Raw genomic sequence first — 25,873 nt, 5'->3', positions numbered from 1 at the left:
ATCATGAGGGGCATAGATAAGTGAATGCACACAGTCTTTTTCCCAGGGAAAGGGAACCAAAAATTAGAGGGCGTAGGTTTAAGGTGAGAGGGGAAAGATTTAAAAGGGACCTGAGGGGCAACTTCTTCACGCAGAGGGTGGTGGGTGTACGGAACGAGCTGCCAGAGGAACTGGTTGAGGCAGGGATAGTAACATTTAAAAGACATTTGGACAGGTACATGGATAAGAAAGGTTTAGAGGGGTACGGGCCAAACGCAGGCAAATGGGACTAGCATAGATGGGCATCTTGGTTGGCATGGACGAGTTGGGCTGAAGGGTCTATTTCCATGCTGTGTTATTCTATGACTGTGAACATTTAAACATAGAAATAACTTCTGCCTTAATAATGTTTATTATGTTTTTATTTAAAGATCTCCCTAAAATTGCAAAATTCATTCAATAGTTAATTTTCCAGACACTCCCCTGGGATTAATTCTTCTCTCTCTGAAGGAACTGTTTGTTCCTATGGTCACACTGTACACTGGTATTTCACTAAGTGGGTCCTCTTCATATGGGAGCCCAGGCAGAAAGTGTTGTGAAGCTATTCGACAGTAGTGGCTGCACAACTCTGATCCTGAAACCATGGGAAAGGACAGATAGGCAGGAATCACTGGAAGATTAAAGACCACAGTTCATCTGTATTGTCTTGTGTTATCCAGATCAACTTGACAGGGTGGGAATGGGGTCAATGTATAACCGCAGCAATCAATCTCCATCTACTAGTCACCAGCAGACCCAGAGATGAGGCAAATTGCTGAGAGCTTTGGAAAAAGATCTAAAGTTTCCAGTTCCTCTCAGCCCTGTTACAAAATATCCCAAATTACTCAGGTGCGGTATGGCAAAGTATTATTCTCCGACCAGCAGGTCTCTCAGAGTGTAACCCGTATTCTCCCCAATACTGGTTCCCACAAACATCAAAGCTTCAAAAACTGCAGATGCTGAAAGTCTGAAATAAAAATATAGAAAAGTGCTGGAAACACTCAGCAGGTCAGGCAGCATCTGTGGGGAGAGAAAAACAGTCAACGTTTCGGGTCTTTGACCCTTGGTCAGAAATCTTTCACAGACCCAAAACGTCGATCGTTTCTCTCTCTGCAGATGCTGCCTGACCTGTTGAGTGTTTCCAGCAATTTGTGTTTCTATTTCAGTAAGGCTGCACCTGCATTGAAGCGTTTGTGTGGATCCTGCTGGGTAAAAATTGACTGAGTGTATTTATACAATACTGGCAGCATTTCAAAAGCACTTCATTGGTAGTAAGGTGCTGAAGAGCAACCGAAGGCTTTGAAAGGCACTATAGAAATGCTCGTCTTTAATTACTTCCAGACTAGATTCTGGCCAACACTGGGTGCAGCTAGAATGGGTGGGTGAGGGTGTGAGGGGGAAATCCTTCATCGTATTCATTTGACTGGCTGGAGTTTGGGAAGAGGCTGCAAAGAGATTTGTAGAAGTACTACAGATTTACGGTGGAGAGCATCCTGACTGGTTGCATCGCCACCTGGTATGGAGGCTCCAATGCACAGGATCGCAAGAGGCTGCAGAGGGTTGTAGACTCAGCCGGCTCCATCATGGGCACACCCCTCCCCACCATCGAGGGCATCTTCAAGAGGAGGTGCCTCAAGAAGGCGGCATCCATCGTTAAGGACCCTCACCACCCAGGACGTGCCCTCTTCTTGTTACTACCGTCGGGGAGGAGGTACAGGAGCCTGAAGACCCACACTCAATGATTCAGGAACAGCTTCTTGCCCCCCGCCAGCAGATTTCTGAACAGTCCATGAACACTACCTCGTTATTCTTTTTTGTTTGCACTATTAATTGTAATTTATAGTAATTTTGTCTTTGCACTCTACTGCAGCCACAAAACAACGTACTTCACATCATTTATTATCACGTCATAAATTGATTCTGAACTTTACTTGGAAAAAACCTGCTTACATATTAAATATTGTCCTTTCACAGGTCCCAGCACCTACAGTAATTGTGATTTGGCCTCATTCTGTGCCCAGGTGTGAACCAGCGTCACCTCTGCATCTGGTTCAAAGCACATTCAACCCATCGCATCCATGCTAGCTCTTCAGCTTGGCAGCGTTAACACCTACCCGTGCTCCATGGGCAGAGTTACAACGACACCCAGCAATAGATGACGGTGACAACATTGGCCCAGACACGTCCCTGCTCCCTTTACAGCGATTCTCCTGCATCCGATTGAGAGAGCAGGGGCTAAACAGTTTAACGTCGTCTTCAAAAGACGGCACTCAGAGCAACACTGCCGTCGGGAACCGAGAATCCACAGTCCCTTCCTTAAAGGACGGCGCTGATCCAAGTTGACATTTGCACATTTAACGTGTGTGCTATCACTGCAGGGCGTCGACTGCGTACATAATGGATTTAGGACTTTAGGGATATTAAATTAAAAGTCATGGGCCAGTGCCTCTCTAAATTGCCTTTGCTTTATTCATTCAGGCATGAAACAGCGACTGAGATTCAGTCGGTACCAGGAAACTTGCTGAGCTCACACCTTTTGAACCAGGCACTGCACAATGAAAGCAGTGCAAGGCAGATTCACTGTGCAATTGTCTAGGAAGCAGCTGCTCACCAGGATCTGTGCTCCACAACAGGGGACCCTAATGTGGGCTGGTTACAAACCAGCAGAGAGCTTGTTGCACCTCGGTCACTAAATGCAACGTGCAGAGTTTACAAAAGAAATAAACAGGGTGAGAAATACCTTTGGGAATAGGGGAAGTGCTTCAAATAGGAAGCTGAAAAAATACTGACTGCAAAATAATTGAATTGGAACCAATTTAAATCAGAATGATACAGGGGGCTGTTCAGCTCATTGAACCTGTGCTGGCATTTGGAAACAGTTCTCTAATTAGTCCCACCTTTTTCCTCCATAGCCCTGAAATTTTATATTCTTAAATCATTTGTCCAATTCCCTTTTGTAAGTCACCACATTGAACACAGTATTGCCTGAAGCAGCAACACTAAAATCAAAACACTTAGAAGGTCAGGCAGTGTCCATGGAGTCAACGTTTTGGGTCAGTGGCAGTTCTGCCTGAATGGCAGGCTCTGCTTCTCTCTCTACAGATGCTGCCTGACCCGCTGAGTGTTTCCAGCATTTTATATTTTTATTTCAAAGTTGCAGCACCTGTAGTTTTTTTAACAACTACATAAAAATCTGCATTTTGCCTCTGACACAAGTAGTGCTGGAATCTGAAGCAACACACAAAAAGTGCTGGAGGAACTCAGGAGGTCGGGCAGCATCTGAGGAGGGAAATGGACAGTTGACATTTCGGGCCAAGACCCTTCATCAAGACTGGGAAGTCCTATCCTGATGAAGGGTCTCGGCCGGAAACGTTGACTGGTTACTTGCCTCCATAGACGCTGCCTGACCTGCTGAGTTCCTCCAGCAGATCGTTTGTTGCTCCAGATTCCAGTGTCTGCAGTCTGCTGTGTTCTCCATTGTGTCTCTTGTCTCCAGCACCGCATCGGACAGCATTTCCCACTTTCCAACCATTCTCTGAATGAAAAAAAAACCTCCTCAGACCCTGTCTTTCAACCTATGCCCCCTATTTTTATACACATCTACAATGGGGTAAAACTTTCACACTACCGACCTTATCTATTTTGTATCCCTCAGCTCCAGGGAGAACAAACGCAGTCTATCAAGAACCTCTTCCTAACTGAAACACTCCACCCCAGGCAACATCCTGGTGAGCCTCCTCTGCTCCCTCTCAGTGTAACCACGTCTTTCCTATATGCAGTGACCAAAACTGCAAACAGTACCCAAATGTAGCCTGAACAATGTTTTATATAATTGGGTCTTACCCTCCCCTGATCTTACATTCTACACCCCGGCTAATGAAGGCAAGTATCCCATACGCCTTCTTCACCACGTTCAGGGTTCCTTGTGCACTTGAGGTTCCCCTGTTCCTCAATACTTCGAGGCCCTACCATTCATAATAGGGTAGGCATACACACAGTGCATCACCTCATACACATCAGGACCAAATCACAGTAGATCCCAGGTGAAACAGGTCAACACTGACAGAAAATGAGCTCAAATCCTGGTGGAACGGTGTGGTAAACATTTCCCACCCCCCGACGTTTACCACCAAGAGGACAAAAGCAGCAGGGGCAGGGGAACACCACCACCTACAGCTTCCTCTCTACACTGCACATGATTCCTTCATCATGCCCAGTTCCAAAATCCAGCAGCATCACCATGGGTGCACCTCCAGTGAACAGATGGCACTGGTTCAAGGGGTACCTCGCCATCCTCTCCAAGGCAACGAAGCATACACAACAAATACTGGTCTTGCCATCAAAGTCCACAAGCTGTGTGTGAACTGACAGGTTGTTCAATCACCAGAGGTGGGTGCGACTGAAAAGAAACTTTAACTGTGAGTTGAGAGCTTAAAGATAAATTGCAGCTTGCAAGTTTATGAAAGTTTTTATTCAATTTACCAGATACATGCCAAAAGAACAAAGTAAAAGATGATTTATCAGTGGAAAGGCCGAATAATTAAATACAAATCTCATTGGAAAGCATGACGTCTGTATAAAATGTGAAAAAAGATAAATTACACGCTATTCAATGAGAGAACATGTCCCGAAATCAATAAATCACATCAACAATCCTACAGACAGAAATGTACATTGGAAAATGGGCACCACACAAAATAAAATTTAAGACTTCTCACTTTTTGTACACAAATATTACAAAGGACGCTGAAATTCCAAGTAAACTTTAATTTTAAGACATTGATGGTTGCGGCTGTGACACTTGGAACATCTTCCATACAGCATGAAATTTTATGTTGCCATATAAATGTCCTATAAAAACCTGTCTCTTTTGTAATCCAGTTTATGCAAGAAACCTCAAACGTGCATCAACTAACATGCTGTCAGCGTGCAGAGACAGAGGGGGCTGCATTCTTGCTGAGGGAACAGTCAAGGGAGGACTGAGCGTTTTTGGTTCAAAGTGTAAAACAAGATTAATTGCAGTACATGGATGTTCACTGCCCCCACCTTTACTTCAGGGTACACACTCTCTCATGCACATACACCATCATGTGTTTCCACATGCTTACTCGCACAGCACATACCTATACACAGACACGCGAGCATTCACACACACATATGCATGCACATTCTCACACAGACACATTCTCTCAGACACAAACTAAACTTACTGGTAAAAGGCAGCGGTTAAACATAATATTACAACACATTCGGGCTCTGTCACAGAGCTCAATTATCCCCAACCTCAGTCACGCTGCTTGTGTCAACCACTCTCAGCGTGACTGGATGCTAAATTGATTCTCTCTCTCTCTCTCTCTCTCTCTCACCACCAAACCTCCCCCCACACCCCCTTCCCTTCCCCCACTCAACCTTCCACAACCTAGTCTAACACACAGCAAGCTGTCTGTGAGTTTCAGCTTGGATTTCAATCTCAGTGCTGCAACGCTCAACTGATCATTGTAATGTCCTGGGTCTCCGATTTGACTGTACAGTTCCCCTAAGACCTGGTCACCTGCCACTCCACATTTCTTTGGAGACCCACGAGTACCCAGCCCCTAACGTGTGTGCTTCAATGAGGAAGTGGCCATTAAGCATCCTGGCTAGAAAAGGAACCAAATGTTGGCAAACAGATGCATCCCAAATTCCTTAGTCATCTTCACAGGACAGGCATGTTAACTCTCTGCTAGAACACCGAGAAATGCAATGCTAGGCATTCACACACACTGAGTCTTACTGCATTATTGCAAGGCCACGTGAATGAGACCTAACTGTATGAATATTTAAGCCTAAAATGATTTTGAGAATTGCTCCAGCAGAATTTGTAAGGATGAGAGTTGGCAGAGGCGCCCATCTCCAACGAGAGACTGCATTGTTTTCAAGGATGTCACTGGTCTGGACCCACCTGGGAAATGACCACTGATCCAATGTACAGGGTTGAGCAAACAGTGATGTCTACTGCAGCTTTCCGGAAAGTTCCAGTGCCTCACTGCTTGTGGAGCCCTCAACCAGCATTCACTGCCTGGACAGCTTTCTTCATTTTACAGGGTCCCCTGATTTAGTCAGAGACACAGCGTGGTACAGCACGGAAATAGGCCCTTTGGCCCACCTAGTCCATGCTAACCATCAACCACACATTCACACCAATCCCATTTTATTCTCCCCACATTCCCAGCAACTCCCTCCAGATTTTACCCCTCACTTACACACTGGGGGTAAATTATAGCAGCCAATTAACCCACTGACCCCGCACGCCTTTGGGATGTGGGAGGAAACCGGAGCACCCGTGGGGAAACCCACGCAGTCACAGGGAGAATGTGCAAACTCCACACAGAGTGCTCCGGAGGTCGGAATTGGACCTGGGTCACTGGTGCTGAGGCAGCGGTACTACCCACTGTGTTGCCCTGTTTTGTTTGGGTCAGTGGTATCTCCGCTGGTGGCAACAGAGGATGAGTGGTGTGTGAGGTGGGGATTAGGTTCAGTCCATGCAGTGGCTCAGCACACCCACCTTGCAATGCAGTAATACCCGAGTGCATGAAAACTTCCCCCTCGTTCAGCTGCTGCTCTTTGCCTGGTGATCTTCCTCCCATTGAGTTCAGCCCTGCGGACCCAGAAACCAGCACCCTGAGCACTGTAAGCCCCATGGCCCTGCCAACGGCAGGACTGGTCCCCTTTACTTCCTCCACTACAAGGGCAGCAGGGTGTTGGGACACGAGGTCCCCTTCTGCACTTGGGAACGCGTTGCCATTCCTCCATTGTCACTGGGTCCCTCTCCAATACCGTGGGAGCACCTCCAACACGAGGGCTGCAGCAGTTCAGGGTAGTGGCTCACCAGCATCTTCCCAAGTGCAGCAACTGCTGGCTTTACCGCCCCTCAAATGAGCAAAAACAAAAATTAAATCGGAAAAAGGAACCCAAATGAGCAGGAAATCATATTTCATGACCGTTCCCCTTACATACAGGGGAGAATTAAACAAAACACTTACAGTTTCACCAATTCAAGACGTCTGCATCAATCTGGCAACATCACTCCCCTAATGCATGATACCCTCACAATTCGAGCACAATAACCTCACCATTCCACAATATTCAGTAGTCACTGATTCACCTCAACAACTCCAATTGCAATTTTTAAGATTTCAAATTAAAACAAAAATCTAAAACAATTTATACAAATATAGTGTACACAAAGAGCATATACATTTATCAGTTTAAATTTCCTGAGCCATCCTAAATGGAACTTTTCTAGAAAATAATTTAGTCTGCGTGAGAAAGTGCTTTTAATTACTTCCTATATTATCATTAGACCAAGGTAACCTGACTGTCTCAGTCTGAAATATTCAATCTTTTATATCGGAAACAAAACCTTTTGATTAACATTTTCAAATAAAATTAAATAGCTTACTGAAATACGTCAACAGTGTAGCAGACTGTACAGAGGACAAGGTCTCAACATCACAACTGGATTGTATAATGATAAACTGACAGTGGCCTTAAATGATCCACCTGCATTGGAGTTTAAATGGCTCCCTGCATAATTGATCCAATCTCTCTCCTTCCCTCAAGCCTCTGAATCAAGGAGTAGGCTGTACAGATGAAGGCCGTCTCTCCAGCATCCAAAACATTGCCTCATTGACCATTTCTTGTGTGTGCTGCTGGATGTTGAGCTCTCCCACTACCCACTAGAGAAGGCATCACTTGAGTTTGTACCACAAAGTGTTTCCAGCAATGTTTTCCCACTGGGGGGGGGTTGTGGTGGTGGAGGAGTGAGGGAGTAGAGGGGTCATTGGGCAGCAACAGGGAGTGGGAACCCTGCCTGACTTAGCTTCCTTTCATCCAGGGAGAGACCGTCAGTCTCTAGTCAGCACAGTAAACCCAGCCCGACCATCAAACCTGAAATATTCCAATCCATGTGGATTCGGATTTGGTCTAGTCACTATTCTTTTCCCAAGATAATTATTTAAAAACAAAAATCACATGAACTTTACAAGCTGATTTTTGAATATCAAGGCCGTGAATTGAAACTGCCCCATGTTCTAAGGTTTGGACAAGGTGAACATTAAGCTTTGAAACACTGATTTCAGGAACACACCGATAGAAAGGTTTATCCCTAGACTATAACCTTAGGTTGAGCAGCAGGATACAGATGAGGCTTTTGGGGGGGGGGGGGGGGTGCTTTCACAAACTTACTAAAGTTAAGACTGGTTAAAAAGGGTCACAACAATAATTCCTGCATTTTTTGTAAATATAAAACTGACTTTTTTCCCCATGAACTTGCATCATCTTGACTGCCTTTAGGGAGCAGCAGAGTGCTGGAAGGAGAGAGATTAACAGGCTCTTGTGCTGTGTTGTGACAGTCCGTGGGAGGGGTGAAACCACTGGAGATAAATGAAACACTGCACCGGCTGGGTTGGTGCTGGCACTATTAATGGATGCAAGGCAGGTGATCTTTGCAGGGTCAAGTAGTGAGAGCTGGATGACTGTAAGCAGACAAGGGCAACCTAACACTGCTCTCCTCCAACGCACGCCCAGAAACTACCACCTTAGCCTGGTGATAAAATGACTGCGATGGCTCTGCAGGCTGTGGAATCTTCCAGGATGGGTTGCTGCTCTGTAACACGATAACAGGAAAAATCTAACAGGTTCAGGTTCGTCATGGACAGCGTGGTTGGTATCACTTCTTATCCATCGTGCTGGAAAACATTTCAGCGAATTTCCTCAGCTGTTCTGTGGCAGACAAGGACTCCTCCTGGAGACGCTGGTTATTGACCCTCAGGCTCGCTACTTCGGCCTGCAGAACAAACTTATCCTCTTTCTCCTGGAGAGAAAGAAAGAGAGTGAGAGAGAGAAAAACAGAGCGAGGAGAGAAAAACAGAGCGAGGAGAGAAAAACAGAGCGAGGAGAGAAAAACAGAGCGAGGAGAGAAAAACAGAGCGAGGAGAGAAAAACAGAGCGAGGAGAGAAAAAAAAGAGCGAGGAGAGAAAAAAAAGAGCGAGGAGAGAAAAAAAAGAGCGAGGAGAGAAAAAAAAGAGCGAGGAGAGAAAAACAGAGCGAGGAGAGAAAAAAAGAGCGAGGAGAGAAATAAATACAGATAAAAGAGAGTAGGGAACAGAAATACAGGGATGAAAGAGATGCAGACGGAATCCCCCACCCAGTGCGCTGAGGTTCTGATGACCAAAGGATGCACTGAATACACAAACAAAGTGACACAGAATAAGCAGACTGTCGCCACCCAGTAGTGAGGAGGTTGACTGGTCTATGTGCTGGGTTACTAGTCTACTGGGCTGTGCAGAGTTTGTTGCCTCTGTACATCCAGTGGGTGGTTCACTCTCGTACAGTCACGGAATGAACTGCCAGTCTGGAAGTTCCCAGGCTTCCTGAACTTCAAGACTTCAACACTGACTGCACAGCATTTCCTCTGCATCTTGCAAATCATCAAGGGAATACTTCAGGATAAGTCCTGGCAGACGACTGGTGCTTGGAAAGAAAATTTCCCACATCCCACAAAAGGACATCTCGGAAACACATCCTGGCTTTCTGATCCCAGTCCAATGTTACAGCAGTCCCAAGCAGTCAGTGACTCAGTAGAAAGCCTGACCCAATTCATCCAGTGTTTCCCACAGGATAATTACCAAGTGATGTGAAGTTAGTGGTTGTATCCTCTAGAACAATGACTATGTATATGGCCATGCATTCTAATCCATTTGTTTAAACCCAGACTGAGGCCCTTCAGCCCATCATGACAGCCCCTTACAATGACAATCCAAAGCTTAGTCCTGCTGTCTCACTTGTACTCGGTCCCTCTCAGATTTTTACCTCCTTCAAATACTTCTTCCCTTATAAGAGGACTTTGATATAACAAACCTGTCTACAGCTCTCCGCATAGAAATCCTTCCCTTTGGTTTCTCAAGAACTCAGTGGGTCAGGCAGCGTCTGTGGAGGGAAATGGACAGTTGACACTTTGGGTCAAGTCCCTTAATTTGGACAGTCCAAATGAAGGGTCTCGACCCGAAACGCCGACTGGCCATTTCCCTCCACAGATGCTACCTGATCCACCGAGTTCCTCCAGCACTTTGTGTGTTGCTCCAGATTCCAGCATCTGCAGCCTCCTGTGTATCTGCTGATTTAATCACCTTGGTCTCAGTGCCAATAGTACATGAGGGAGTGATCTCTCCATCTGAGTCAATTCTGCTATTTCCTTCCCGCTTAAAAATAACTGTTAAATCTCCTCTTGGCCTTCCTGGCTTCTGTGAGGAGGGTGTTTGTATCCAGGTCTCTCCATATAAACTCCCACTCCTGTTATCATTTCACGTGCTGTTCCAGACCACTGGAACCACACTGCACTGGAATGGCAACAGTCTCCCCCTGTCGTTCAGGGTGGGAGACCCGTGGCCCTGGTCTGGTCCAAAGGATGAGAACAAAAGACCGCAGATGCTGGAATCTAGAGGAACTCAGCGGGTCGAGCAGTCATCTGTGGGAGGAAAGGAATTGTTAACATTGAGTTGAAACCCCTGCATCAGGATGCATGCAGGGTTCCTGATGCAGGGTTTCGACCCGAAACGTTGAGAATTCCTTCCCACCCCCCCACAGATGCTGATTGACCCAATGAGTTCCTCCAGCAGATGGTTTGTTGGTCTTTAGGATGGTCCAGTCCTAACAATTAGTCTGAGTCCATTAAAATTACTGGATTATCATAAAACATCTGGTTCGCTGAAGCCCTTTGGGGAAGGAAACCTGCCATCCTTACTTGGTACACCAGCCACCTACCCAGTCTGAGCCGTATGTAACCTCAGACCCGTCCCATGTGATTCACCCTTAAATGCCCTCTGACATGGTCTAGCAAGCCCATCAGCTGTCACCACCACCTTCGCAAGGGATGGACAACAAATGGACTGGGATCAGAAAGCCAGAATACGTTTTGTGGGATGTGGGAACTTTATCCCCCCCCTCCCCCAAGCACCAATAAAGGGATGGATGCCCAGATCCCAATAAACAAGCACAGTTGATCCTCAGTCATTATTCAAGTTGCCCAGCCACTTCGCCCAGGGATGTTAATAAATGGGCCCTGGCAGTGACATCTGCCTCTCACCTTCAGCAGATCATCCTGTAGCTGCTTCAGTTGCACCTCGAGCTGGTAGACCTTCCCTGTCAGTGCTAATGCTGGCTCATTGCTGCAACAAACACAAACACTCATTACAACCAGGACATGTGGACAGCCAGACGTCCTGGGTCTCAGAAACTTCAATCCCATTACAAGGATTTGAGAACAAAATCCAGGCCGACTGTCCAGAACCACTGCTGCCAGGGGTGGGGGTGGAGGCAGATACGATACAGGTGTTTAAGGGGTTCTTAGATAGGCATATGAATATGCAGAGAATGGAGGGATGTGGACCACGTGCAGGCAGAAGGGATTAGGTGTCATTAGCTTAATTAGTTCAGCACAACATTATGGGCTAAAGGACCTCTTCCTGTGCTGTACTGTTCTGTGTCTGATGTTCTACATACTGAGGGAGTGCCGTACTGTTGGAGGTGCTGTCTCTCAGACGAGACATTAGACCTAGGCGTTCACTTCTTTCCTATGTAAAAGATTCCATGACTGCCATTTCAAAGAGTGCCAGGTGAGCAATTCTTGGAGCTCCCAACTAATCATCACTAAAACAAACAATTTGGTGAAAGAGGATTTTATTTCAGTGAACCTTTCCTTTATTCCCCCTCTGTTATCTGACCTCTCCCAGGAGGAGACTACATGGCTACAGAGGGGAAGGTGATAAGGAAGGTCTTACCATTATGATATACAGGGAAAGAGCAACTGGCCATATTCTGGCCTTAAAACCTATATAGAGTCAGATTCATACAGCACAGAAAATGGTGCCGTGGCCCATCGAGTCCGCATCGACCACCAACCACCCATTTACACTAATCCTACTTTTTATGCCCTCCATACTTTACCACTCTCCCATACACTAGGAGCAATTTACAGCAGTCAATTAACCCATCAACCTGCACACCTTTGGGACGTGGGAGGAAACGGGAGCACCTGGCATAAACCCACGTGGTCACAGGGAAAATGTGTGAACTCTGCCAGACAGCAACAGAGGTCAGGACTGAAGCTGGGCTGCTGGAGCTGAGAGGCAGGAGCTCCACCATCTGTGCCACCAGAACCCGTAGCAATATCATATTCAGGTGAAAACTGAAAATTGGAGAGGAGTTGGCAACTTTGAAGATACATCAGTTCTAACTGTCCCCGAGACAATTATAGCTGATACAAGAGCATAACAGGGTATGAGAATAGACACATGCAGATGACACTAAAATAGGTGGTATGGCGGACAATGAAAAAGGTCATCAAAAATTACAGGGGGATCTTGATCAGCTGAGTAAGTGGGCTGAGGAATGGCAAATGGAGTTTAATTCGGTTAAGTGCGAGGTGTTACATTTTAGAAAGTCAAATCCAGGAAGGACTTTTGGAACAGAGGGACCTTGGAGTACAAGTACATGGTTCACTGAAAGTTGAGTCACACGTAGACAAGGTGGTGAAGGCGGCTTTTGGCACGCTGGCCTTCATCAGTCAGGGCATCGAGTACAAAAATTGGGAGGTCACGGTGCGGTTGTACAGGACACTGGTGAGGCCGTACTTGAGTAGTGTGTTCAGTTTTGGTCTCCCTGCTATAGGAAAGAGGTTATTAAACCGGAAAGAGCACAAGAAAGATTTACAAGGATGCTGCCAGGACTTGAGAGACTGGGTTACAGGGAGAGGTTGGACAGGCTAGGACTTTATTCCTTACAGTGTAGGAGACTGAGAGGTGTATAAAAATCATGAGGGCCATAGAGAGGGTGAATGCACTCAAGTCTTATTCTGCGCACCCCCCCTCCCCTCCCAGAGTTGGGGAATCAAGAACTAGGGGGCATAGGTTTAAGGTGAGAGGGGAAAGATTTGAGAAGAACACGAGGGGCAACTTTTCTTCCGCCCATGTGGAACGAGCTGCCAGAGGAAGTGGTTAAGGCAGGTACAACAACAATTTTTATGCACTACCTTCTGCGTGAAGATGCCCCGTGGGTCCCTTTTAAATCTTTCACCCCTCACAAACCTGTGCCCTCTTATTTTTAGTTCCCTTCTCTATGCCCCTCATGATTTTATACACCTCTATAAGGTCACCCCTCGGTCTCCTACACTCCAAGGAATAAAGTCCTAGCCCGGCCAACCTCTCCCTACAAGTCAGGCCCTTGAGTGCTGGCAGCATCCTCGTAAACCTTCTCTGCATTCTCTCCAGTTTAATGATGTCTTTCCTATAACCAAACTGTACACAATACTCCCAAGTGCGGTCTCACCAACATCTTGTCCAACTGCAACATACTCCTGTACTCAATGCCCTGACTGATGAAGGTCAACATGTCAAATGCCTCCTTCACCATACTGGCATTAATCCCTCCCTGTGCACCCATGGCAAAAGTTATTAATCCCTTTAATTCAAACCAAAACACTTTCATCATTGGGCAGTGCTCTTTAATTACATTTATGCAGGATTAATTCTGTTGTCGACAGCAAAGTAAATTTTGTAACCACCTTGGCATTTACCCCCATGAAGAGTGAGCGCTATAAAGCAAATGCTGACTGATTCTACAAGTTCTACAGCTGCAGGTGACACCAGCTTTAATTCATCTGTTCTAGATGGCTTTCTGCACTCTCATACCTGGTCACCTTGGTAACTCAGTAGTCACCGTCCAGTGAATGAGCAGCAGGAAAGGTCCCACTGGCAGGTTGAGTAGACCTTCCCTTTCTCAGAGTTTGGTCTCACCCCAGCTTTGCACCATTGTCTGTGCAGCTACGTTGCAGGGTTCATGAAAATGGCAGGGATGAGGAGAAAATGAAATCAGGATTGAAGGAACATGGTAGGAATTTAAGTGGGTACGAATATACCGAGGACGAGGTTCTCCAAGCAGGCTGAGAGAAAAATACTGTTACACCTTTCAACTTGATGCAAGAACCTGATAATGACAAAGGAAACAAATAGTCCAGAGCTCTGGGAAATTACAAGAGGAAAAACACTCACCTTAAAATGTGTGGTGCTCTGGGGGAGTTCTGTCGCTCGAGGGCAATGTGTGCGTGCGTAGGGTTGTAGGCTGGTCCAACCTCTGATCCAACAGAGGCATCATTTAATGAGAAGAGAGAAACTGCTCTCTGGACTAGAATAAAACAAAAAGAGAGCAGAATAGCCACTGGCACATCATGGTTTGGAGAAGTCCTCTGTGTTGCTTGCTCACTATCTAATCTCTGGGCCTGAGTTAAGGGCACAAGGAGGGGCAACACCTACCATTCCCACCATCCAAACAGTCTTTCCAGGTGAAGCAGAGCGAGTGACCACTTTGCAGAATCTGTTCAGTCCACAAGGATGACCCCGAGCTTCCAGTCACCTATCACTTTAATTTCCCATTTCACTCCCAGGGTCTCAACCCGAAACGCTGACTGACCATTTTCCTCTGCAGATGCTGCCTGACCCACTGAGTTCCTCCAGCATTTTGTTTTTTGCTCTGGACCCCCTGTCTCTATGGACTCCTACACTAGTCCAACAAATACCAACAGAAGCTTGAGGAACAGCACCTCATCTTCTATCTAGGCATGTTGTAGTCCTCAGGGCTCAAAACTGAACTCAACAATTTCAGATAATCTGCCTTTCCTGTTTGTTCTGTTTAGGCAGTTCTGACCTAATGTCACCACCTGCAAGACTAAGTTCTCTTTTCACTGATGTTGCCTGATCAGTTGGGTATTTCCAGCAATGTTTTTAGTTTTGGATTGCCAGCAACTACTGCGTTCCTATCTCAGTTTCAGTCTGTTCTTTTGTTTTCTTGCCCCCTAACTGCCATGTCAAGTAACTATCCGGTACCAAAAAAAACATTTGTCAGCTGGGCAACCATGGTCTCTACCCCTTGCTGAAACTTAAAACACCCTTGTTTTCCCGCTTTTCCAGTTGATTCACTGACCTAAAACGTTGCCTCCGTTTCTCTCTCCAGAGATGCTGAGTCTTTCCAGCACTTTGTTTTTATTTCAGATCTCCAGCATCTGCAGTTTTTAGATTTTCAATTACATTTACATAACGTGCATTGAATTCTGATGGACCCTTACAGCACAGATACATTTGTCTGACTGCCTACTCATGGTCCATCAAAAGGACAAACTACTATTCCCAAGGCAACATCTGGCATCTGATGCTGGGGCTGCATTGGACACACCCATTCCATAATGACAGTTATGATAATGCAGATCACTTTCCTCCACAGAACCAGTCAGTCAGTTACCAATATAGGTGTAGAAAATCAACAACACAGTTGTAGAAGTCTGTACAGGGTGCTGAATAGAATCCTGGAAAGTTTAGGATACAGGACGAGGCCTATCATAAAAAGTCTATCACAAAAACCAGCCTCCCCTGCACTGACTGTCTACATTTCCGGCTGCCTCAGGAAAGCAGCCAACATAATCAAAGACTGAACATTCTCTCTTCTCCCTCCTTCCATCACGAAGATATAAAAGCTTGAAAGCGCGTACCACCAGGCTCAAAGACAGCTTCTATCCTACTGTTATAAGACTCTTGAACAGGCCTCTTGTACAATAAAGATGAACCCTTGATCTCTTTATCTATCTCGTCGTGGCCCTTGCATCTTATTTGTCTACCTGCACTGCACTTTCTCTGTAACTGTAACATTATATTCTGCATTATGTTATTGCTTTTCCCTTTGTACTATGTTGATGTACTTTGGAATGATCTGTCTGGAAGGCATACAAAACAAAGCTTTTCACTGTATCTCGGTACATGTGACAATAATAAACTAATTACCATTCAACTGAGCATGCCCATGCTGGGCAAAATGAGTCCCAACTTCTCAGTGTAGGGACACAGCCTATTCCTATCTTCCAGCCCTACAGGTTTTGAAGGAGTTACTGGAGGCCATGTGAATAACTGCAGTGCATCTTGCGGATGGTGCACACAGCAGCCACTATGCACTGGTAGCAAAGGGAATGAATGTTTGGAGTGTGGATGGAGTACTGATCAAGCAAGTACACATCAAGTACTGCTTCAACGTGATGAGCGTTTCTGCCTCCAACATCTTTCAGACAAGTTCCAGACTTCTGGAACTGGAAAAGGAATTTCCTCATCCCCTCCGATCACTATCAATTACTTTAAATCTATGCCTCATGGTTTTGTGACCCCCTCAGCTAACGGGGAACAGTCCTTCCTATTTGCTCTAATTAGATCCATCATTATTTTATACACCTCAATTATGCCCCCCTCTGCTTACCAGGGCTCCTTGATATCACATTTAATCAAATGCTGCTATGACACCAAGGGCAGTTACTCTCCTATAAAAATTAAGAGAGGCATAGATAGAGTAGATAATTACAGAGTCTTTGCAGAATTGCAGAATCCAGTCTTCACGGCTGAGAGCACTGGATACAGCAAAGTCTATGGGACCAGACAACATCCTGGCAACAGAAGCAAAGACCTGTGCGCTGGTCAACTGCAGTTCTAGCCAAGCTCTTCCACGATAGTTACAACACTAGCTTCTACCAGACACTGGAAAATTGCCCAGGCAATTTTTGGTTGGACCGAGGCTGTGATAATGTTTGAATCTGTGGTCCTAGTGAAACATCGGTGAGCTGGTGTTCCTGGATGGCACTATTGGAAAGACCTTCTATCGCTGATCATTGGGAGATAATCAGAATCTTCTCAGGAGAAAGATGATAGAGCTACTTAGCCTTCTAGTTGAAGATGGCTGCGATTACATCAGACGCCTTTACCACTCAGATGCTGGGCCTCGCCATCATTGAACATGGGGATTTCTTTGGAGCCTCTTGTTTAATTGTCCGCTGACATTCACAACTAGCTGTATAGAAGGATGTTGCCTGGATTAGAGTGTATTAGATATAAATTGGACAAACTTAGATTGTTTTCTCTGTAGCGTTGGAGGCTGAGGGGTGACCAGATAGAAGTATATAAAAATTGAGAGGCATAGATAGAGTAGATCATCACAGATTCCTTCTCCCAGGATGGAAATGTCAAATACTAGAGGACATAGGTCTATGGTGAGAGGGGGAAAACTTAAAGGACATTTACAAGGCAAGTCTTACACAGAGAGTGTTAGGTGCTGGAACGCACTGCCAGGGGAGGCTGCAGAAGCAGATATGATATTAACATTGAAGAGGCATTTAGACAGGCAGATGAACAGGCAGGGAATGGAGGCATATAGACCTTGCGCAGGCAGATGGGATTAGTCAGATTGGCATGGTCGGCACAGACATTGTGGGCTGAAGGGCCTGTTCCTGTTCTGTACTGTTCTGTGTGGTGGGATTGCAGAGCTTTGACCTGATTGGTTGGTTCTTGGATCATTCAGCTTTGTTTATCACAAGCTGCTATTGCCTGGAAAGCCCTCCTGCAATTCTTATCTACACACTGCTCATCCCCCATAAATACTTCTCCAATTTCCTTTTGAAGGTTGTTTTTGAGTATGTTACCACAGTCCATTCCAAATCCTGACCATTCACTACATAACAGTGGCTTAAGTGGATTCTCCAATCACCTTAAAATGGTAATCTCTTGTTATCCACCTCTAGGCAATGTGAACACTAACTTTATCTAAACCTTCACAATTTCTGTTAAAGCTCTTCCAAGCTCTTTCTGCTCGCAGATGAAGACCCCCAGCTTCTCCCCGCTGTAACTGTAGTCTCTCAGACCTGACTAAAAGTGTAGGTCATGCAAATCGGAACTGGTAAACTGAAACAGAGTGGTAGAGGAACCTATATGAGATTAAGTGGAAAGAATTTAGAAGTGGTTAAGAAACACCCATTTAAGGAACTCCACCATTAACATGGCTAATTATGTGCTGTTGTAGCCTCTGAACTGTAGATAAACTCTCAGTAGTCCGTCAAAATAGATTTAAGGGAGACAATGATAAATCTGAATGAAATGCTGAACTAACAATCCAAAATGAAATTAGAATGAACTCCTCCACGCCCCAGAAATTGAGTGCATAAATGTAGGCCAACACTCCAGTGTGACACTTGGGTGCCACAGTGTGAAAGCTGCCATTTTTCAGATCAGACATTAATCTGCTCTCTCAGGAAGATGAGCAGAGGAATATTCCCCAGCACCCTGGCAATATTTATCCCTCAATCCATATTAGTTAAAATAAAGGCTGGTTATTCTCATGATGGTGACCACAATTATGGGGGGGGGGTGTGAAGTCAAGGGGCTGTGAAGGGAGAAAGGAGAAAGGGGAAGTGACTCAGGCTGATCCTTCCCGATGCAGAGGCAACAATGCACTGGGTGCTCAGGCTATTTCCAATAATATCAGCACCACTTCAGATGATGGGAAATCACTGAACTAAGTCTTTAACATATCATTTATCCCAACACTGATGTCATTCTACTGAAGAAAATCAAAGTGTTGTTCTGTAATTTGCAGTGTTTTCTGAAAGTTTTGAGTTTTTTTGTTGCAGCCTACTTGTTCCACTGTCAAAGTCTGTAGTCAAGCTTCAAACCTTTCACTGAGGGCCAGGCATCAGGTTACTGCTTCAATTAATGTTTTCTCTCATTGTTTGTCTAGATGCAACTGAAAACCAATCCCACAGTACAACTGATACCAGTCAGTGACCAGCCTGTATAAAACAATGCAGAGCCCCAGTTTAGCGCCAATCCAATTTGTTTTACCACTGATATTTTGCGATGGGATAATCCAGACTTTGTTTCATATAGCCTTAAGTCCCAGGATATTGAGTTCCGAGGGGCTCACGTGACATAACCAGGGCTGAATTGTGTCAAAGTTTTTCAGACCAGTTTCAGGTGTTGCTCTCCCAGAGGTTTCAGGTTATCCTTCATTGAATTACTGTGCTTTCTCACAAGAGGAATATTGTGTGCGAGTGTGTGGAAATATATTTACCAAGAATAAGTAGTTGCAGGGGTTTATGAGGCTTGAATTTGATGGGATGGAACTGCATTTCCTGGTGGTTTGGAAGAGCTAAGATTTTTGGAATAAACACTGATGCTGCTGACAAAGGGGTGAACAGTGATCCACAACAAGGGGCAAGTCTTAGGTGGTAAATTTTGGCAGCAGATGCTGTAGTGGATTCATGCCATTAGAATTTAGTAGCCATCCAATCTTAACACATCCCAGGCAAGGCAGCTTTCTGGACATTAAAATCCATGAGAAGTTAGCAGTCAGTTGTGTGCCTTTAGTACTCTGGGAGTACCCAAGCCAGTTTCACGAAAGGTCCCTCAAGCCTTCAGTAGAAACACACTCTAAAAGTCTGAGCTAAATTTGTGCCCAGGACCTAGAGGTGAAGAGAGGCCAAAGGTTTGGAGACTTCTGCCCCACAGCATGGAGGGTAGATTCAGAAAAAATACTTTAAGGAGATGTCGTCGCATCACTATGGGGAAGGAGCAGAGTGAGTGGAACTCACTGGATTTTTCTCTGAAGAAGCTGGCATGGATTCAATGGGCCGAATGACATCTCCTGATTATTTTTTTACTGCTCGAAGATTGTGACCCTGCATTCTCACCTTGCCAAGTTCTTTGCATGAGAACTTGTCAGTTACCTAGATAATCACAGCAGGCGCAATGATGCTGGTAAACCTTTACCCTCTCCACACAACAATGGGTTGGCTTTAATAAATTAGTGACTTAACCAACTTGCAACAAAATCCTGACTCGGAAAATTCATCAGGGGTGATCTGGAATGGAGCTCACAATCTCCGAACAGGATCTATAGAATGCTGGTGTCCACCACTGCTCCACAGCCTCACTGAGAGTGTCTGTTGTATCCCAGAGCCTAGCTAAATGGATTAACTACAGAAGAATCAACAAAATTTAAGTCTTTGAAGGAAGATGATGTTGGAAAAGGCCAGCAGATGCTCCAAATTCCTGTTAGATTTTTTTTTAAATTAGGAATTCCTTCAAAGAACGAGTCTTACCCTCATATGCTTTGGCAACACTGACCAGGCTGGACCACTCTAGCTCTGACTCTGGGTCTGGCAGAGGCATCAGTCCTGGATCATTACGGCGCACAGGTACTCGGTCTCGCACGTCAGTCAATGACAACTCGGAGGCAGATATGTTATCTGAGCAGGAGAGACACAAAACAGGTTTAGTGACCAGAGTTCGAGCAGGAGATCATGCTAGGGCTGAAATCACAACGATCAAATCAAAAGTAGTTTGTTGCTTTTCTTTTATACAAAGAAATTACTTTCTTCAGTGGTGAAGACTCTTGCGGCACTTTTTTTCCCCCTCATGCAGAGAAATACGGGCAGAGACGAAGGGCAGGTAGAAGCCTCTCCCATTCCAACTCACAATCTCACTCACTAACAGGAGGGTTCACCACAATCCGTCCCCCTTAGTGCTGAAACAAAACAACTGACCTTTACGGCAACTTCTATCTGAATTGTGACTTCAGTATTGCAAAATGCTCAAAAGGTGCCCCAAAGAGGGTTCACATCTGACACAGAGGTAGCCAAGGCTACATTGCCCAGATTTTGGCCATCTGTCCCAAAGAAAGAGTGAAAGGTGGAGAGGTTTAGGAATGGGGTTTCAAAGCTTAAATGGCCACGTAGCTGAAGGTGCTTCCACCAGTGGCAGAGTGATGGGATTCAGGGATAGGCAAGGGCCAGCATTAGATGACTGCGGAGATCTTGGAAGGTTTGGGAAGGTTCGGGAAGGTTCCAAGACAAGGAAGGGCTAAGGGCTTGGGAGGGATTTAAATATAAAGCTGAGAAATTGGGCTATAAACTGGTGAGAACACAGCCAATTGAGGGGAAAAGTGCAGCAATGTGGTACACTCCTCCCCCTCATGATCCAGCATGGATACAGTGGACAGAGTAGCCTCCTCCTGTGCCATACATTACAAGTCTATGCCAGCAATCAAGCTCAAATATCAACAAAGAGCACTACGGGGGACTTGGATGCAGATGACCCTCTGAGCAACGAAGCAACACAAGACCGAGGTTAAGGTGGGAAATTGGTAGGGTGTGGGCAGTGGAGGAAGGCCAGAAAGCAAAAGAATAAAGTGATGTTAACTGTTCCTTTACATAATACACAAATAATAGAATGACAAGAACTAAAGTTCCAAATTTACGAGGGCAAAGATCAAAGCATCAATGAGTAGACCTGTCATCTTAATTCATGCTAAATTCTTACTTTTCTTTTCAAAGCTAGATGCTGGAGGCTGGGTTAGCCTGCGAATGGGTAGTGTTTGGGATGGATACGTGCTGGTGAAGATCACATCATTTGGAAGTGCCTGTTCAATAGCTGCAAGCTGGGAGTTGGAGAAAGTGGGTTCCCTTCGACCACTGCAGATGCTTTCATCGGACAGCGTTCTCTGCAGGTTTTTCCGTGAAGAATGCTAGAAAGTAGCAAATAATTTCTTTTTTTAAACAAAGTATAAACAGTTACAAAGCAGGGAAATAGTGTCCTCAATTCATCGTCCACACCAACGTTTGACCACCTATTAGCACTAATCCTTTTCTTTTGCTCCCCATATTTCCACCAACTCCCTCCAATTCTACTGCCCACCTACACTAGGGGCAATTTACAGTGGCCAGTTAACCGAGCAACTCACATGTCTTTGGGATGAGGGAGGAAAACCAGAGCATCCAGGAGAAACCCACACAGTTGCAGATGCAAACTCCACACAGACAGTACCCGAGGTCAGGATCGAACCCGGGCCACTGAAGCTGGGAGGCAGTGGCTCTACCAGCTGTGCCACCATGCCGCCTACAATGGCTTCACAAAAGCTGTGTGTAAATCTTGTGCATAGAGGGTAAATGCAGAACCTTGCAAGTCACAAAGGAGTATTTTAGGTCATGGACTTCACTATTCCCTTCAAGAAAGTTCTGCTAGCATGCTTGCTCTCAATTTTGCTTTCTGGGATTTTTCAAGTGAATCAGGATATTTGCATGGTATTCCAATGACTCATTTTGGGAAGATCCACTTGCATACACACTAAGGAATGTGATACTGACATCATTGCCTGAGATAGGGAGACACAGATTTAAGGTCACTGCAGTGTCTCACTATTTACACTGTGCCAGTTCAAACAGCTACAAGATATTGTTCTAGAAGAATGCCAATAAAGAGGGGAGCATGTTTAAGCTAATCAGGAGCACATACTTACTTAAGCATGAAATTTGTCACTGTGAACAAGTCTGCAAAGCCACTGGCAGCGATTTTATTTCACAGCTCACTGCGCAACTTACTGACCCGTTCTTCATGATTGGGTTTTGAGTTAATTCACAGACTGCTGACCAAGGCTTTTTAAACTTGCTCTCACACCCACAAATTATCAGTAACTAGCTTCACCCGGTGTATAAAATCCCATAAGTAAGGAGTAGTGTATTGTGCTGGGACACCAACACTCAGAAGAACATAAGAAACAAGAGCAGGAATCCGTTACATAGACCCTTGTGCTAGCTCAATAAGATGACGGCTCAAATTATCTTGCTTCAGCTCCACTTTCCCATTTATTCCCCATAATCCTCAACTCCCTACAATGCAAATAAAATTGTCCACCTCAACCATCAATTTCCATACTTATTATGACATAGGAGGCCAATCAGCCCATCAAGTCTCTGCTGCTCACAGAGCAATCCCTCCCACCGTTCTCCCCCTCTCCCATCAGGCAGAAGACACAAAAGCCTGAAAGCACGTACCAGCAGGCTCAAAGACAGCTTCAATCTTGCTGTTATAAGACTATTGAACGGACCTCTTGTACGATAAGATGGACTCTTGACCTTACAATCTACCTCATCATGGCCCTTGCACCTTATTGTCTGCCTGCACTTTCTCTGCAACTGTAACACTATATTCTGCATTCTGTTATTGCTTTTCCTTTGTACTGCCTCGACGTATGTGATGAAATGATCTGTATGGATGGCATGCAAAACAAAGTTTTTCACTGTACCAATTTACCAATGTGATTTATTCCCCCATATTCCCATCAAATCCCCCCAGATTTGACCAGCCACTTACACGAGGACAATTTACAGCAGCCAATTAACCCACCAATTCACGTCTTTGGGATGCGGGAGGAAACTGAGGCATCCAGAGGAAACCCACGCGCTCACAGGGAGAACACACAAACCTCACAAAGAGGGCACCGGATGTCAGGATTGAACCTGGGTTGTAGGGGTTGTAGGCTTCAGCTCTACTACCTGCACCAGTGAATATATTCAATGGTTCAGCCTCTATAGTTCTCTGTAAAGATCTCCAAAGACTCAGAAGCCAGAAATTTCTCCTCAATTCCACCTCAAACAGACAATTACTTATTCTGAAACCATGTCACCACTTTAGATTCCCCATCTCAGCTTTTATCCTGTGAATCCTCCTCAGAATTTCAATATTCAATAAATTCAGTAAGATCACTTCCCATTCTTCTAAACACACAAGAACACAAGAAAATAGTGCAGCTATTCCCCCAGATTGTAGCCACTCACTGAACTCAACAAAAGAGAAGGAAAACTGATACCGATCATGCTCATTGCAAGGGTTACAAATGGAGAAGAAAGGCTGTAGAGGAGAGGGGTAAGCACAGTACATTTTTTGATTTAGTACAGTTGATTGTGTTTCTTTTATCGTTTTTATTTTTTTAAAAAAGTTTAAATATGCTTTTTAAAAAAAAATTATGCCTAATTTTAAAAGATTTTTGAATGTTTGTGAATGACTCTGAGACATTCAATTGCTTTGACAGTTTTGACAGCAGGTTAAGCTTGGGGACATGGCTCAACAGCTTCGGAAGCAATTCTGTGGGTGGGACCTAGCTGTTTATATTCGAAAGGCCTGTACTGCCTGTGTCACTCACGTTTCTCACCAGTGGGGATTTAGCGGGAAGGAAATAGGGTCAGCAGTAAGAGCAAAATGAGAAATTTCTTCTCCCAGGGGGTTGTGAATCTATGGAATTCTCCAGTGGAGGCCGCGTCATTAAGTATACTGAAGCTGAGATGCAAAAGCTGCTCATCAATATGGATGGCTAAAGAAAACCTCAGTTGTTCCTGGGTTTATTATTTTGTACTTATCTCCCTCCCAGAGTTCCCCTGCTCAAGCACATTGCTCACTAAATTAGAAACACCAGTGTTGCATTCGCTGGAATTCTGGGGAAGAATTTGATTGAAGGTTAGGGTAGAGAGATTTCCGGACTACAGAGAAGCAAGGCAGGAAAGTGGAGCTGAGCCAAAGATCAGATCAGACCCGATTTTATTGAATGGTGAAACAGGATAATGGGGCCATACAGCTGACCACAACTCCTACTTTTCATGTTCTTGGGCAGGCACGATAGTGTAGCGGTTAGCGTAATGCTTTACAGTGCCAGGGACCCGGGTTCAATTCCGGCAACTGTCTGTAAGGAGTTTGTACGTTCTCCCCGTGTCTGCGTGGGTTTCCTCCGGGTGCTCCGGTTTCCTCCCACATTCCAAAGACGTACGGGTTAGGAAGTTGTGGGCATGCTATGTTGGCGCCGGAAGTGTGGCGACACTTGCGGGCTGCCCCCAGAACACTCTACGCAAAAGATTTATTTCACTGTGTGTTTCGATGTACATGTGACTAATAAAGATCTTTCTATCTTATCAAAGAATACAGATCCATGACATAGAAGAAAAACAAGGTCAATGGTCTGCAAATCACAAGGTATAAAAGAGTCAGTTATTCAAACTCATCATTACAGATTCTAGAGGTCCCCTTGAGTAAGTTATCAGCCCAATGTTACGTATCAAACCACTGCCATTATCTCACTCACTGGTTTGTCTCCCCTTCTGCCTGTATGGAAGTTTAAAGAAGTACAGTTCCTCTGGTACTCCTCATATGTTCTGCTAATTCTGCTTTGCAACTGCACAGCAGTAGATGAGAGAGGATACTCTGCTCTACCTTCCTGGATATATTGGATGGCACTGAGCCTTAGTTTGTTCTCTCCCTCTCTACAAATGTCCAACATTGCCCATAACGGTTGCAAAATCCCAATACTCAATGCCAAGAAGTGTTAGACACCTTCAACCCCTTTCCCTCTCCAGCTAAGTTCCTCTTGCTCAAGAGTCCATGAACTCCATTCTTGCAGTTTGCTAGTCCACTGGCAACAGACACTCGGTAATTCGTACAACCCACCACTCACACCAGGACATACAAGCATTTCCCGATCTGGCTCCGGCAAAGGGCTGTCCAGCAGAATAAGCTTCTTCAAATCCTCTTCGAGGGTGGATTTGTGGGCTCTGCGTGGTGATCGGAGGTCTCGGAGAGATGCCCGCAATCGAGGCTGCCCAAAGACATTTGTAGAGGCAACAGTGGCTGTCCTGGAAGGGGAGGGAGAAGAGAGTGCAGACTAATAACCTTAACAATATCAGTATCATTGTTTCTAGCAACTGGATTATAAACCATTTGTCTTTTAATGCTGATGAATTATGGATCAAATACCATGAGATGTGTGAAAAGCATTGTTTGTTTTCCCCTCCTACTGAGAAGCAGAATTCTTTTTATATACCGATTCTGTATTTACCAGTTTCCTTGTTATTTGCCTTTGGGCAACTCACACAGAGGTTAAGACAGTGGCTGCTCAGGCCATGCCAGTGCTGTGTATGGGAAGAGGCAAAAAGGATGCACAACCTCCAGTAACTCACAGCAGGTCTGAAAACTGCAACCTCAGGGAACCAATGCCCTACACCTTCACTGTACAAACCAAACCCAAGAATACGGAATGAGAAGTAGGCAACCAGCTTTTGAATTCACTTGTAAACTCCATCCCATCTAATTGTCTGAACAAAATTTCTGCCCAATTCCCAAATGGCTGTCAAGTGAT

At 45.2% G+C, this 25,873-nt stretch overlaps 1 protein-coding gene across 1 annotated transcript in view; it reads right to left on the bottom strand.

Annotated features, from left to right (window-relative positions):
- Positions 1–4,467: 4,467 nt before the first annotated feature.
- sipa1l3 (signal-induced proliferation-associated 1 like 3) overlaps positions 4,468–25,873 on the bottom strand; it is a 191,510-nt gene continuing 170,104 nt past the window's right edge. Inside the window, 6 exon segments of the mRNA XM_052044092.1 lie at positions 4,468–8,872; positions 11,145–11,226; positions 14,107–14,239; positions 20,016–20,162; positions 21,235–21,439; positions 25,205–25,370. Of these exon segments, the coding sequence (XP_051900052.1) occupies positions 8,729–8,872; positions 11,145–11,226; positions 14,107–14,239; positions 20,016–20,162; positions 21,235–21,439; positions 25,205–25,370 (877 nt within the window). The 3' untranslated portion in view covers positions 4,468–8,728.

The sequence above is a fragment of the Pristis pectinata genome, chromosome 35 (assembly GCF_009764475.1).
Source record: "Pristis pectinata isolate sPriPec2 chromosome 35, sPriPec2.1.pri, whole genome shotgun sequence".
Taxonomy (NCBI): Eukaryota; Metazoa; Chordata; class Chondrichthyes; order Rhinopristiformes; family Pristidae; genus Pristis; species Pristis pectinata.
Note: the sequence above shows the minus strand (reverse complement) of the source record. Positions and strands in the feature narration are given on the sequence as shown.